The sequence below is a fragment of the Morone saxatilis genome, unplaced genomic scaffold (genome assembly GCF_004916995.1).
Source record: "Morone saxatilis isolate NCDOM2014 unplaced genomic scaffold, NCSU_SB_2.0 Contig8, whole genome shotgun sequence".
NCBI classification, from domain to species: domain Eukaryota; kingdom Metazoa; phylum Chordata; class Actinopteri; family Moronidae; genus Morone; species Morone saxatilis.
Genome location: NW_023340257.1, coordinates 19,870,071 through 19,885,848, shown reverse-complemented (window position 1 = coordinate 19,885,848; position 15,778 = coordinate 19,870,071). Strand labels below are relative to the sequence as shown.

The 15,778-nt window shown below is 39.3% G+C and overlaps 1 protein-coding gene across 1 annotated transcript; it reads left to right on the top strand.

Annotated features, from left to right (window-relative positions):
* Nucleotides 1-3,128: 3,128 nt before the first annotated feature.
* On the top strand, nucleotides 3,129-14,335 carry tada2a (transcriptional adaptor 2A). Its single transcript, XM_035680694.1, has 15 exons — nucleotides 3,129-3,249; nucleotides 3,825-3,931; nucleotides 4,027-4,086; nucleotides 4,190-4,281; nucleotides 5,038-5,195; nucleotides 5,764-5,852; nucleotides 6,127-6,199; nucleotides 6,314-6,377; nucleotides 7,804-7,847; nucleotides 10,269-10,379; nucleotides 11,273-11,344; nucleotides 11,858-11,990; nucleotides 12,410-12,453; nucleotides 12,820-12,899; nucleotides 13,874-14,335. Exons 1-15 carry the CDS (start codon nucleotides 3,225-3,227, stop codon nucleotides 14,057-14,059), a joined length of 1,338 nt encoding a protein of 445 aa, XP_035536587.1. The 5' UTR covers nucleotides 3,129-3,224; the 3' UTR covers nucleotides 14,060-14,335.
* The last annotated feature ends 1,443 nt before the right edge of the window (nucleotides 14,336-15,778 follow it).

The window sequence follows — 15,778 nt, the reverse complement described above, 5'->3', positions numbered from 1 at the left end:
AACGCACTTGTCACTGTGCATTGTCCTCACGGAGATGGCTCAGGGTAAGAAGAGGGAAGGAGACCACTCAGCTTGAACCCAATGTGCAGTTTAGTAGCCCCCTTTGTAGGTTTTACAGGTCTTACTGTACTGTGAGTATTTGTGTGGATTTTTAAAGGGTATATTACACATTTTGGCATCAAATATAGCAAAATATAAATGTCAGAGGGATACAGTTTCTCCCTAAATGTCATAAGTTGCACCTTTGAAAGAGGTGAGATACAACTGTTTCCAAGCTGCTGATGTCACATCTGTACTGAATCAAAGGGTCATTTCACCCAAATCACACAAAGAAACACACTTTCTCACATACCTTTAGTTGTTACGAGGCATGCTGAGTTGCAGTTTTATGTATCAAGGTTTTGAGGCATTTGTTTTGCCAGGTCCCCTGATGTGCACTCACCAGGAGTGTCCTTGAGTAGCAGGAGTTTTATTTGATTCAGGGGCCAAGGCTGGACACAGGCACTGGAAAATATCAAAGATCATTGATATTTATTGCATTAGAGTTAGATGTTTTTAAGCCATTTTCAGGGCAAGCGGCACTCCTAGAAATCATTCTGTACTCGGGTGGATTTTATTGAGAGACAAAAACAGCTACAGTGCATGGGGGTGTAATGTAGTGCAGTCCAATATCCATTATCCAACCTACAATATACTGGCCTCCACAAGGCTCAGGTGGTGGTGTGTGCTCAGAGAAAGACAAAGAAAGACTTGGCATTCATTGTTTTCTTAGCAGAAGTGGTGCAAGATCAACACCGTGTGGTAGAATGGAGAATGACCACTCTCACTTTTTTCTTGAAGTATGATGGAAATAATAAAGTTCACTGAAATTCAATGAAAAAAATCTCAATGGAATCAAACTTTATTTGTACAGTGTCTTTCATACAGTTTAGTGCAATTCAAAGCGCATCACAGATGACTGAGGAGCCTAAAAAAAGATAGAGTAGATTTAAGAATACAACATAAAGATAAAACTAAGACAATACAATAAAACCAATTTTACAGGTATAACTATAGTATTTAGTAAAAACTATACTAGATTTTAAAAAAGCACTCAGAATTTCTTATAATGTATATATATACACATTAAGTTAAATTAAATCAGAGGTGAAACTGCTTCCTTCAGACTGATGGGAAAGAGAAAAAGCAATACAATAATATTTGCTTTTTTGTGAAATACTGGATAATTTTACCTTTTTAGACTAAAACCCCTTTGAGTAGCTTATTGGAAATTCCTCTTTGGTGGAAGTGCTAACAACTCATAGACATAATACAAGGGGTCCCAGGTAGACACTTTTTGGTCACAAGCCAAAAAGGTCATGAACCACCATTTTATTATGAAAGCTTATCATAATGTTGTTTTATGTCAAATATTAATCTGAAATGTAACATATTTATTAAATAATTATGGCTGTGATTTAAATAGAAGAGTACAAGGCTAGAATATATCCTTCTATGATATAGTGGAGTACAATGTATAAAGTAGCAGAAAGCGGAAATACTCAAGTAAAGTACAAATACCTCAAAATTGTCTACTTAAGTATATAAGTTGAATAAATGTGGACTAAAAGATTAGGGTATGGAGCCTCATTATGGAGCCATTATTGTAGCAAAACTCTTTACAAATGTGAGTGGAGGGCTGTGTAACTGTATCTCAATCTTTATGTGTCTGTATTCAGATTTGCAAACGTATTGAGATTCGTAAATGTGTGGACAAATCTGTAAATGCAGACATACATATTAATGACTGAAAAGTCCAAGTATTCGCTCAAAGAGCTGGATATACAGACAGTTAATCAGTTACAACTCAGGCGGGACTCTCAATTGGCTCTTTTTACACATGAATGTTGCTACACATATCTGCAAATGCGTGTGGTGATTTGTGTTTGTGAGGAGGGGTTTGTCTGTGTGTCTCAGTAGCTATACAGCCTACAGATTAGTGAGCGGTGGGGTGACATTTCTACGCTGTGTATCGTTTTTTTAACGTACTTCAGATGAAACCAGGAAAATTGAGATATGGGGCACTGAGTTTAATGAATTTACTGTTTATCAGACGACAAATGAGTCAAGAATTAGGTTGGAAGAACTGTACAGAAACACAACTTTAACTTTGATTTTAGTGGAACTGGATTATATTTATTTGCAAATCTCTTGCCACATATGTAAAAAAAAAAAAGCCAATTGAGAGTCCTGCCTGTGTTAGACGTCTCAGCCATTAATATGTATGTCTGTATTTACAGATTTGTCCACACATTTACAAATCTGAATACAGATTACAGATACAGTTACACAACTCTCCACTCACATGCATAAATTATTTTGCTGCAATAATGGCTCCATATTAGGACTTTTTTTAATTAAATAAACATTAACAAACATACAAGAACGTGTGGAGAATAAATATGTATGTTATGAAAATAGATGAGGAAAAAGGAACTGAAATATGGGTCATTTATACAAAATATATAGAAACATGAAATGAAACAGTAATTCCTTCATCAGGAAGATAACAAGGACTAGGAGCAAAACTAAAAAAAAAAACAAATAAAAAAAGAAGATCCCTATAAATCTAAATAAAGATATTTTACTAGAGCATATTTATTTTTACTTACATTACTTATTTACTTACTTTATTTAAGTAATAAGAAAAGAAGTCAAAAGAGGGCTTGCTATTTCTCCATTTGCTACAATGGATATTATATTTACCCATAAGAATGATCATATGAATCATGTAAGGAATAGATTAAATGTAATTACCAAAAGGGCATACAAATAATGAATGTAATTTACCTTAAGTGATATTAAACTTTAATATTTCACCAAAATCTTTTGGAGCGAGGGGAGAAACATGTGCTCAGGTAGGCTACAAGGATCCACTTTAAATATAATATTTGGGTAAATAGGCATTTTAATTAAAGTACAATGTGCTTTATCCATAATAAACAAAGATTGTTATTACACCAGTTATCCTTTAAAGTTTAAACTGAAAAGATTAGGGTTGACAAGAAGAAAAACACTGTCCACTAACACTGTCCACTAACACTGTCTCCTAACACTGTCTCCTAACACTGTCTCCAGAAGGTGGCAGTATTGTAACAGGAAGGATACCAGCTGCCGTAAAACCTCGAAGAAGAAGATCAACAAACACATCCATTCTGCTACTAGTTTTTATTAAACATTGTCACATGGACCGTCTGGCGTCTTTTGGAAGTAAGTGTTGATAATATATATATGTAGTGAAATGTAACCGCTGCATTTTAACACTAAACGCCCGGATCCTTTTCTCTAATTGTCTCTGTTTAGTCGCATTAACTCCAGCTAGCGTTGCTTTTGCTAACGATAGCGTGTAAGCTGCTAATATTTACATCTGTGTTGTGTATATTTGTCAGCCTTTGTATCTTATATTGATGCCACAAACAACCTGCTGTTGTTGGTGTTACTTGGTCTGTTTACAGCCGAACATGAGCATGTGCTGACTTTATTTGGAGGCCACTGAACCATTATCCATGTCTAGTTTGTAAGTGATGAATATGCACAGTGAATTAACTAGTTTAATGTTTGAAGTTTATTTATTTAAAAGGCACAACACACATTAATTAACACAAGGACTTAAGATTTTGCCATACAAGACTCATTTTCATGCTGATGGCATATCAGAAACATACAAAAGGACAAACAATAGTAACACAATGGTCACATTAATGTCTTCCATATGATGTTAACATGATATATTGTCCTAAAGTCATGAATTAGTAAACACTTAAGTTTGAGTTTGTCAATTTCAGATGATCCTTTTGATAAACCACCATGCAGAGGTTGCTCGTCCTACCTAACGGAGCCGTACATCAAGTGTGCAGAATGTGGCCCTTCACCTTTTTTACTCTGCCTCCAGGTGAGTACACCACAAACATACACGCATGTTATTAAGGCTCTTGTTTATTCCCAGACCTCTCCCTCTGACTGGGATTGTTGTTGTTTTTATCGCAGTGTTTCACCAAAGGGTTTGAATACAAGAAGCATGAGAGTGATCACAAATATGAAATCATGGTAAGGACTATAAAGAATTGCCTTTATGTTTATAGTTTGTGTATAGTCTTACATGCACAGACACCCACCACATACTCACTATCTCTGCTCAATCTTAATACAGACGTCTGACTTCCCCGTACTGGAGCCTGGATGGACGGCACAGGAAGAGATGGCCCTATTGGAGGCCGTCATGGACTGTGGCTTTGGAAACTGGTGAGTGCTTTGTCAGTTTGTTCATAGTTATTATATTATATTTTATTATTGTAAGTCTAACTGAGACATTTTCAGCAAAATGTTGATTTCCCCAATGAAGGCTTGTTGAGGCTTGAATATATCTTTACTTAAAAATCCACGTTTGCCTGGATTTTACATTCCTGGATTTTTAAGGCCGATACTCTATATTATTATTTATTTGATGTAATGTTGATAAAAATAAGCACAATTGAAATATTTCATCATATAAACACAAACACATGCATGATATCACACGACACAATGAAAGTTATCACCACTGTTTACCCATAAGTGAAATGTGAAAGGTTTCATTTTGAGAGTCCTAAACATGAATTGTCTAAAGTTATTGTACTGCTCCTGGCTTAAAAATAATTATTCACAATGTGTTGGCGACATTGACCTTTTCTGACATAATATCGGGCTTACAAGTTCAGAAATCCTGGCCTTAACTCATGATGAAATCTGTGCTCTTTTCATCATCAAATTGGCCTCTGAACAAAAGCTGTTCAAGTACTGTAAGTGCAAAAAAAAGGATTTAGTGGGCTTATTTCAGTTCTTGGAAACACTGAGTGGAAGGCCTTTCCAAGTATTATTTAGATGACTAATGTAGGTCAACCACAGTGTACTGTGCGACGTGTTTAGAAAATTTACAAACCACCTATATACCTTGGCAATCCTTCTTTGGGCTATTGTTGCACACTAACAGTTTTTATTCGTGCCATTTTTCTCCTGCAGGCAGGATGTGGCATATCAGATGCGCACTAAAACCAAAGAGGAATGCGAGAGCCATTATATGAAGAATTTCATCAATAACCCGCTCTTCTCCTCCACCTTGCTGAGCCTCCGGAAAACAAAAGACTCTCGCTTTGCAGAGGGCGCTATTCCTTTCAAACGTCAGTATCCGTATTATCATTCCTAACTGTTTTTCTTCACTAATGTTACGAGAAAATCCTTGTAGTTATTTTCTACTCGCATCTCCATACAAGATTAGGAACAGACAGAATTTACTATTAATGAAGTTTAGTTATATGTTTCCACCTCCCAGCCCTGTCTGCTATTGATTTTAAACAGTTTTCAGAAGTTTTGAAAACGGTAGCAGTGTTGATTATGGGCCACAAGAAACATTTGCATCACAAAAAAAAAAAAACAGAATCTGACAGTTGGACAGAAGCAGTTGGTCAGTCAGGAACTTGTCTCAGTTCCTAGCAGTCTTCAGGTCTCCATCTGTCGCAGTGTTTGATAAACATTTCACAGTCGTGTTCACGCAGCAGTTGGCAAACTCAGAGCAGAGAGAGAAACTTTTTACATTTCCGATATTGACTACTCATGGTGTAAGTATGGAAAACCAAATCTCGGAAGAAGTTTGCAGGCGGTAGAGTTCTTGTTTTCAAGCACAATACGAGGAATATGTTGTATCCTCAAATCCCAGTGTGAATATACTGTATTTCTCTGATATTACAGCCACCGACGATCCCCCACGGCCCACCTTTGACTCTGTGCTGTCTCGAGATATGGCTGGTTACATGCCTGCCAGAGCAGACTTCATGGAGGTGAGGGGATCCACGTTTCCTCTACTTTGTCATCCGTGTGCTAACATAATCTGTCAGCATGAATAAATGCCCACTAGATGGCTCATTATTAAATGTTATTGAAACAGTGACTCGTGCCCTTATTGTTGTCTCCCAGTGAAGTGAGTCACTCGCTCTGAGCTTTTAGTAAAAAATTGTTTTGGAGTATGGTCACTTATCTGGGATTATTGATCAGCTTCATGTGAATTTAGGTCAAACCGGCAGATTATAAAACAAATTTGTCATTGTCTGCTAGGAGTTCGACAACTATGCAGAATGGGATTTGAAAGACATCGACTTTGTGGATGATGACTCAGACATCCTACGTGGTGGGTAGAATCTCAATAGACTTTCATTGTTTTTCATTGAAAAAAGAAGATAATAGTGTGAACTACAACATTTACTTTACGATACATTGTGTCGTGTGCATTGTTCTGTTTCAGCACTCAAGCTCTCAGTTGTCGACATATATCATTCAAGATTAAAGGAAAGACAGCGGAGGAAAAAGTAGGTCCTTTTTTAGTACACTAAAAGATTCATACAGTTTTTGTTTATACAGCATCCTGTAATGACCCTGGTCTGGCAGAAGATGGCATTATAATCTTCTATATTGACCTTTTGAAGCCTCATTTCCCACCGGTACTTCTTTATGCTATCAGATTGAATAAATGAATTTCATACTGAATTAAAATGTACAAAGCAAACAAATTTAAACCTCTTGTCTGTATCTTCTTAATATTAATGCATTCACAATGCTATTTATAATTTCTAATCTAAACTTTTAATTATGACTTTGTTAAAAGCGTTTTTAAAGACACAAGTCCTGGGAGACTGGGCTGGTTACAAAGTCAGCAGCGTGATTATAATTGCATATTTAAGCCTTTTTCAGGCTCTCATTACAATCCACAGGGAGTCATTCAGGTGCAACTTACGAGCTGCAGGAACCTTTATTCAAACCTCGAATATTTTTAGAAATGGGGAAAATGTATCTGTGAACGCTGTGGATACCAGACTGTTTGACATCTTGCCGAGTTTTAGTCTCGCAAAGAGGGCGTCCTCACTGCTGGAGACTTTTGAAAAGGATTAAAAGCTTATAGGATGTGTATGTTACACATTTTGTGCATCTGGACTTCGCAAAGAAGTAATTTCTGAGTTCATGTTCGAAATACACCATTAGTGACTCATAGGGCATCTTTAAGGCACATTTGACCTTTTAGTTGAAACAATTAGTTTATTACCCCTAGGGTTACACGTACCCCCATTTGAGAGACACTGGACTAAATGTTTAATTAGTGGATTAATGAATGATGAAAAGCCCTGATTTGCCTTGTTGTAGAATAAAGAACTGGCATATGTTACCCATCCCTCTCTTTGAAGGTGTTAGTCAGTTACACTTTGTAGAGAGTATCCTGCACATTCAGCGTGTTAGCTGTCATTCTTGGACATACACTGTCAATCCTTGCTGTAAGGCATCCATCACTAAATCAACTTTAATGAGTTTGTGCTCTCAGAGCATGCTGGAATGGCATGTCTGGCTGGGGAAGCACGTGTGTGTTATAGTTCCCTCCTCTTTCCGTGATCCTTGCTTTATCTCTGTTAAGCTGTGGCTTGTCAGAAGGGCTTCCAGGCTGGTGACTCGGACCAAGACCCTGAGCTCTGACCCTTGAACCTCACTGTGCACTTTCGAAGGAACTCATTACAGACCTTTCAAGCTGTTTGACTTTAGTCTCGAACCCAATTACTGAACAAATTCCACCTAGCTGCTGTGTACAAGACATATGTACATATTGGGTTTTAAAATGCCATAATGACTTTATAGACTGTATCAGCCAAGATAATTGTAATAAGTAAATGCCAACTTTAATTTAGCAGAGATATGGCAATCAGATTATTAATTTGCATAGTAATAAATCTACATCTCCATTTCTCTCAGGGTGATCCGAGACCATGGACTGATCAACCTGCGGAAATTCCAGAGTAAGTCTTCTTGTGAAACTCACACAGGCTCGGCTGCGGCCGCATTCATAGCAACTCGGGGAGGAATCTGATATCTACCAGCCAAATGGCTGCTGAGGGTTTCTATGGATGCATGCAAACAACTCCGGTGTAATAACCACCGTTAACCTCTGTGGCCCCTTAGGCTGCTGAAGTGTGGCAACTGACGGAGCTCGTATTTACGATCAAGGCTGCGAATAGCCTACAGGGGCCGTGTGCCACGGCATAATTGCTTTACTGTGAATAGATCCCCCTGCGATGAGTGCCGCTGCCATCGTGATTAAAATGCGGGGGGCTTCTTTTATTGATCCACCTGTCACAGGTTGGATTTCAGCAAGCTCAGTAATGTAATTCTTTGCATCTCTGGAGTTTTTGCATTAGAGGTCAGAAAGACGGCGCTGGGCTGCTATGAATGGATTTTTCCAATTAAACCCTCTCTCTTTTTTTATTTTTATTTTTTAAAGAAACTACGTCAGACCACCCAGCCCATCGTTATATCTCCACATGTTGCTCTGTGAAATTGGCTGTGGTTTGGGAGTTGAAGTGTTCTCCCCTCATGTTTTATTTATGTATCCTTCAGCCTCTAGTTAGCCCTCCTCCCTTTTTCCCTCCACTCCCTTATCTCCCCAGTCTTTCAAGACAAAAGGGAACTCAGAGTAGCTGTAGAGCTGCAGACTGGTTGTCATGGAGACTGTCAAAGATTGTGTGTCTCTACAGTGTGTGTGTGTGTGTTCATGTGTGTGTCACATACAATAATGGAAGCAGTATCCAAGTCCGGGAGGCTCACAGTATCATGTCTCAGTAAGTGCTGCAGGCAGATTGACCAGTGCTGTTGTTTTCAGAGCAGCAGTCTGAAGTCATGTAAGGGCTTGTTACATTAAATGTTTCAGGCCTGCGTTGTTTTGTTGTTGCCTTAGTTTGCAGTCAGTGTTTGTGTGTTATCACATAGAAGTCCAGTGTTGACGTCTCCTTAGAGACGTGGACAACATTGTTCTGTGTGTCCACTGTTTTGTCAAGAGCATGACTTGTGTTTAGCCTGAAATGGCAGCTGCTAATTAGCGCTCACATTCAGGAGCCCTGATGAAGGAACTTGACCGACACACACACACACACACACACACACACACGACCACTCCTCTCACACCCACACAACAGCTTTCCTCTTTGGCTTTGACACTTGTCTGTTACTCAGCAACAGCGGCAATGCATTGAGACGAATACAACAAGCTCTTCAGAGCTTGTGTATGCTTGTAGAGTGAGTTAGTGGTGGATACACATCGGTGTACTGTGACCAATCTCAGGGGAGGGGAGCAATGTTGCTGGCTTTGATGGTTTAATACATTTTCTTGTGCTCCTCAACTAGGCTCCGAAATGGTTAAAGAAAATAATCTAATATAAAACTCAATGTAGAATACCTTTTTTCTGTGTAACACTTTCATTAAAATGGCTGTTAGCAATAACACAATCTCTGGGCCCATTTTGGATGTTGGATAACTTCTATACCAATCAATTGTCTAGGAAGAAATCAGATTTTTAGAGTCAGACTTTATTCACCAAGTACGTGTTTACCAGGAATTGGTCATTATTATATATTATAATATTAGATTAAGAACATAAAACATACAAACTTGTGGTTGGAATATATAGTGTATGATTGTCACAAAAGTACATAACCAGAGTTTGAGCTGCTTAAAACATCCTGTCACTACAACCTCGGGCGCCCGATCGTCATCCATGAAATTAAAGGCAGAATCTAATCAAGTTGGCAACGATTGCTTGTTTTTGATGTTCAAAAATACCAACAGAGTGATGAGCCTGTTTGTCAATAACCAATCTTGTGTTACGTGACTAGTGCGTCGTAATCCAGCCCTGTGTGTTGTTGCGAGCAGTCGAATGCTGACTGACAACTGAAGCTAGCAGATAGCAAAAAACAGTCGGCTCAAACACTGCCGAAACAATATTTTCAACTGAGTTAACAGATGGAATAAGGTCCTGTTTAATATGTTAAATGTACGGTGCATAGTGTGCAAACATACCAGGAGTGTTGAGAGTTGAGTTCAGTGTAATCAGTGGTTTGAATAAAAATGTTCAAATCCTTACAATCAGTTGTAGAAGTCTTCACACAGCAACCTCAAGAGATTGCAGTACAGCCACAGAATGACTGATAATAGACACCAGTAATATTTACTGGTTGTGAATTACACCATGCAGTTAAAGGGAAACCAGATAAACAGAAAGAAACTAAATTACTGCCCTTCTTCTCAGATGCACTAAAAATCACTAAAACTATTGATATGTAAAAGTATCTAAGGGGGTGGATTTTTCTTTCATGTTTCTGTGTTATATTTGCTTGTATCCACTGCCCACTCACTTCTCTACTCTCTCTCTCTCTCTCTCTTTCAGTGCTGGAGCGATGCTACCCAAAGGAGGTGCAGGAGCTGTATGATGTCATGAGACGATTTGCCAGAGTGGTTGGACCGATTGAACATGACAAATTCATCGAAAGTCACGCATGTTAGTATCTGTCTGAGTACATATGGATAGGCTCCGAGAATGCGTGCCCCAGTCACAAACACAGAGAAATAATTTAACCAATTTGTGCCAGACTGCCACAACATTGCTAAATGATCGTGGCCTTAAGGGATGTTATTTTTAAGCTTTGGAAGGCACCGTCAGACTTTCCCTTTTTTCTATTTGTAGGAGATTCCCAATATGTTTGTAAGTGCAAATTAAAGGAGAAATCAACATGAAGAACAGCTTCAGCTTCAGCTCCTTGACATAAATTCAACATAAGTTTCTGGAACTCTACTGGAGGGATGGACACCATTATTTCCTTAAGACATTCACTCATTTGGAGTTATGATTGATGGCAAAGAGCGCTCTTTGCCATCCACCACAACCACATTGCTCCAAAATCCTTCTGGCCTAATATTCTTTTAGCTCTGTTTTTGGTCTCAACCAACTTCTGAGGGAATTATTTTGCTCTTCAGCTATTAAATGCTCAACCAGTTAGTTGTTAACTTTCTTTAGTGTTTGGTGCTGAGCTGTTAGCAGCTTATTTAAGAAAAACAGCTGCCTGAGTGACTCAAAACTGTAAAGTTGCCAACCAGAGAGCTAAACCATTAGCCGAAACTCACTGTAAAGCTGAGGAGATAATTCTCTGTAGGTTAAACACGAAAACAGAGCTTCTATTAACTTCTGTTTCCCAAAATGTCAAACTTTTCCTTTAACTTCTATATACATCAAATACATGCACACTGTAGGAGTGTAGCTTGGAATTTATATGAACTTACGAAACAAAAAAAATGCTGACTTTTGAGTACATCGGTTCGGTTGTGTGAAATAGTTCAGGGAACTCCCTTTGTAACAGTGTGTACATATTCAACTTCATCTCCTTTTTCTTCCAGTGGAGTTTGAGCTGAGGAGAGAGATCCGCAGGCTGCAGGAGTACCGAAAAGCAGGGATCAAGTCTTTCTGCAGTGAGTTTAGTTTGACCTTTTCACTCCTCTGTTCAACAAAACTTCATTTTAAAGTTGCATGCCTCAGCAGGGCAACTGTGTTTACATTCAGATTTGAGCTACGCTATTTTGAGTTTGGCTCTAAATTGTTTTAATTATGATTTGCAGCAGCAGCACAGTGTATCAGGTCTTTGGATCAGTTTTTGGAATTACAATGTTTGGCTAGTTTGTTGATGCATGGCACACAAAGGAAAGCTCAGCAGAATATTGTATTGAGTTGCTATATTAGATAATTGCTGGCAGAATTAATAAAAGACTTGAATATTTCCTGTACGTAATTTATTATTTCAGCAAAGTAAGCCTTATTAATTCATTGAAAGCAATGTTTTCTTACATGAAAACTGCTCATCATGACTTTCAGAGTATTAATGACCGCCCTGAACCCAGGCATTGGACTGCAGTTGACACAGCATCCTTTTGTTGAATCCTTTTTCCATCATTTCTCCACTGACTTCGCTGTGTCACCACTCTCAGGTGCCAAGGTGTACGAGCGAGCGAAGCGAATGCGGGAGGACGAGCGGAGGAAGCGAACCATGTTGTGTGACGTGCTGCAGTACATCCAGGATGGCAGAGCATGCCAGCAGTGGCTCAGCAAACAGGCTGCAATGTGAGACTCCAAACTTCCTGCTCGTTACCCAGCGTGTAATAGAAGAGCTGGTGAAGTTGTGCTCCCCGTAGACGCTGACCTCTATCATCACACTCTATGATGAATAGAGCAGACGTTTATATTACTGTGCATCCCACTTCAACCTCAGTCTCTTCTGTGTTTTTAGTCTTTTTCATGTGCCGCTGCTGTTGTTTTTTCATCCAAGGCCTGTTTCTTTGGGTGGTATCCAAGTTCTTCTAATTATTCTTCTTTAAAAAAAAAAATCTTGAATGCAATGATTCATCTTTTTTGGATGATGATCCTGGACTGAGAATAGTGAACAAAGCCAAGAAATGCTGTGCGAGCGTGCGAGCGTGCGTGCGTGCGTGCGTGCGTAAATAAGATTGTAGAGATGCAAACACTCTTCTTTCTCATTACAGAGATGCTGGCATCACTCCAGCTGTCACAACAATCACAGTGTCAGGTACGAAGCTTCTCTCCACCTTTCCCTCTGTACTCTCTCCTCTCTGTCGTCATGGCACGGCCCCAGGCACAGTCACATTAATGCAGACGCTCCTCCAGAAATACACTCAGAAAATATAGGCCTACATGCATATTTATCTTGTTGTTTTTCTCTTTCAAATTAGCTGCCTTTCTTAACCCCTAGAGCACAAATGGGACGCACACTCCCCCGCCGCTATATTTACACAATTTGCACACCGTAAATATTTGTTCCCCTGTCTCTTCTGAGCAAAGGAATTAACTGCATGTTGTCAGCCCGCTATTATGTTATCTGAAGTGTAGACCAACAGTATGCCTGCTTGACTGTTGTTGAATTTCTGCTCCACAGCAACAGGTAGGCGGAGCGCCCCTCCTCTCAACCTGACCGGGCTGCCGGGGACAGAGAAACTCAACGAGCGGGAGAAGGAGGTACAGCTTTCTCTTATTTGTACCTAAATGGTCAAGAAGAAAGACTCAGGAGGTTGTCTGATGTGTCGTCGAACTACAGCTAAAAACTAAACTGTTTATACCTGTTCCAAACCGCCACAATCAAAGGCGAGGCGAAACACCTCTCTCTACAAACTGTGGGCCAGATTTACTGCTTCAGACACATGAAACAGATGTCATCAATCCTGTTCCTACGTGCAATTAGGGAGGCTCATGCAAATACAATGTAGAGACATGTTAATAGAGGTTCATTTAGTATTCCATTGGTTTTACTAAGGTCACAGAATTTACAAAGTCAGTTTTTTATGGAAAAATCTTGGAAATAGACAGGTAGGATTTACAGAAGCCGTGAGGAACGTTGCAGTGGGAAAATAATTGTGACTTTGAACGTTTCTTTACAGCAGACAAAGTGAGCGTGTCACAAAAATGGCGCTGTATCAGTTATTTAACAAGACTAAGAGTCTCTACAGCCATGCTAACGGCTCTGTGAGGTGGAGGTAGAGGAAAGGTTGGGGGACAACCAGAGTCAGTAGGTTTCATCCTGTGGCGAAGATAAATATCGATACAAGATTTAATGGCAATCCATCCAGTAGTTGTCGGGATAATTCAGTCTGAATTGGTGGACAGACCAACACTGACATCTGTAAAGACACAGCTAGCGTGGCTGGAAAAAAAAATAGAACTAAGCTGTCATGGTATTTTTTTTTTTTTATGTCTTGAGGCAATGAATCGCACCCTTTCAGACGGTCTCTCCTCGAAGGCAGTTGTGTAACAGAAATAGTTGATGACTGGAATGAATGAATGAATGAAAAAAGAGAGCTTGGGACACCTCCGTTGTCAGATGATGACCTGACAACGGAGCACTTTGTGTTGAAGCACACTGAGGCCTGAAATAAGACTTTGTGTATGTTTTGAAATGTCTCTTGCCAATCTTTGTATTTGTTTTGCACTTGCAGTTATGCCAGGTCGTGCGGCTGGTGCCAGGGGCCTACCTGGAATATAAGCAGGCCTTGCTGAACGAGTGCAGACGGCAGGGTGGGCTGCGGCTCGCACAAGCCCGAGCGCTGATCAAGATCGACGTCAACAAGACGCGCAAAATCTACGATTTCCTAATCAAAGAGGGATACATCACTAAGGCCTAGGAGCATTTGATTTGACCACAAAGGGGTTTGGAGTGTGGTTAGTGGTTCTTTTTTTTTTCTAATCTTGAAACATTGTAAGTCTGTGTTTTGTAAGAAGTCCAGATTGTTGCTGCTCCCTTGAAATTTTGTAATATTTGTAAGGTCAGGTTGTATTTTTGAGTGTATTAAAAAGGCAAATCTCTTTGTATATTTCTCTGTCAGGAGAACAGGGGCTCATACATGTAAAATGAGGATGTATTTATTTCTCCTGTCATAAAATGTTTATGAAAAAAACTATTTGGTGTCTATGTTGTTATTGTAACACAGAGCTGGCCCTGCTTGGACTGAAATGTTTACAGCTCCCATAATTTCGCCTAATTTACTTGAAATTAACTGATATGTAACTGCAGATCCATGGGAACATTTGTGGAAAGAACACTTTAATTTTGCACTAATTACAAAGGAAATGGAGATGGCGTTCAGCTGGTATCCTTCTAATTAATTAATGTAAGTTCATTAAAAATCTAACTGGAGAATTTTTCAGTGCTCAAATATACATGCAAAACAAAAATACAATTCAACTTATATGGAGAATAAAGTTTCCAATAATCATTTACTGTAATTTAAATGGAGCCATTATTTTCCTTTAGAAATCAACAACTTCTTTGTTTTTTCTAATCTTGTATCAGATTGTTGCTACTTTCTAACTTGTTGTAACATTTGTACAGTCCGGATGTGTTTTTGAGTCTAAAATGTGTTAATATATCTCTGTATAATTATTACATTCAGTTTTAATTGTATACTGCAATTCATAACAAAAATGAATAGAGCAAGTCTTGACCATACTCCTTAATATTTGTCTTTCAGAAGAACTCTAATAACTGACTTCAGCAGTTCTTTTGTGAAGATTATCCTACACACTTTTACACATTTGAAGGCAGACTTGGCTTGAACAGAATCTTGTGATTAGGAGTCAGTGGAGGTGAATCAGTCTTGACACCAAACAGCAGAACTCACAATATATTAATCCTCTAATGACAAGTTGCAAACTAGTGTTTTCCTGTATTAAGTCAAATATCCTGTATCCCCATCTATGAATGACCACCACATGACTCCAGGTGATGTGTAATAGGGAGGCTCTCGTAGAGTCGGTGCTGAGCTGACATTGTCTTGTCAGCATTATTTTTTGAACGATGCTGTGCAGTGACACAGACAGTTAGTGGCAATCAGTGACTCGATCCTTTCTGTCTCCATCTGTGGACGTGTGGGCGCGGTGTGATGTGTGGGAGAACTGTGACGAATCTAACACAGGCAGGAGGCCAACCATCCTCTGACGGGCTTATCCGAGCGGAGAGCAGCTAACAGTGTGATTATAACAGCAGATTCAACCTTTGATGATAAGGGCGCGACGACCGTGGAGGAGCGTCTGAAATGAAATCTTGGATTGGATCTGGATTTAAGAGGATGTGAAAGAAGAAATTCAGAGTTTGTTTTTTTTTAACACCTCCATGTGTCTTATCAAATCAAGGTTGTACAACAAATGAGAAGCAGCAGAGCAAATTACTCCTTTCACTTCTGCTCATTTCACAGGATACAGTTTTCCTCATGTCTCAGTTGGCGCCATTTACCCAAGACTCAGTCCTCACTCCAACCAGCCTCAACAAACTAGGCTTTGATCTATCCTCTTCCCCCCTTTTATTTTCTGTTTAAAGCTCATGGTTGTAAATAGTGGCAGTTGGT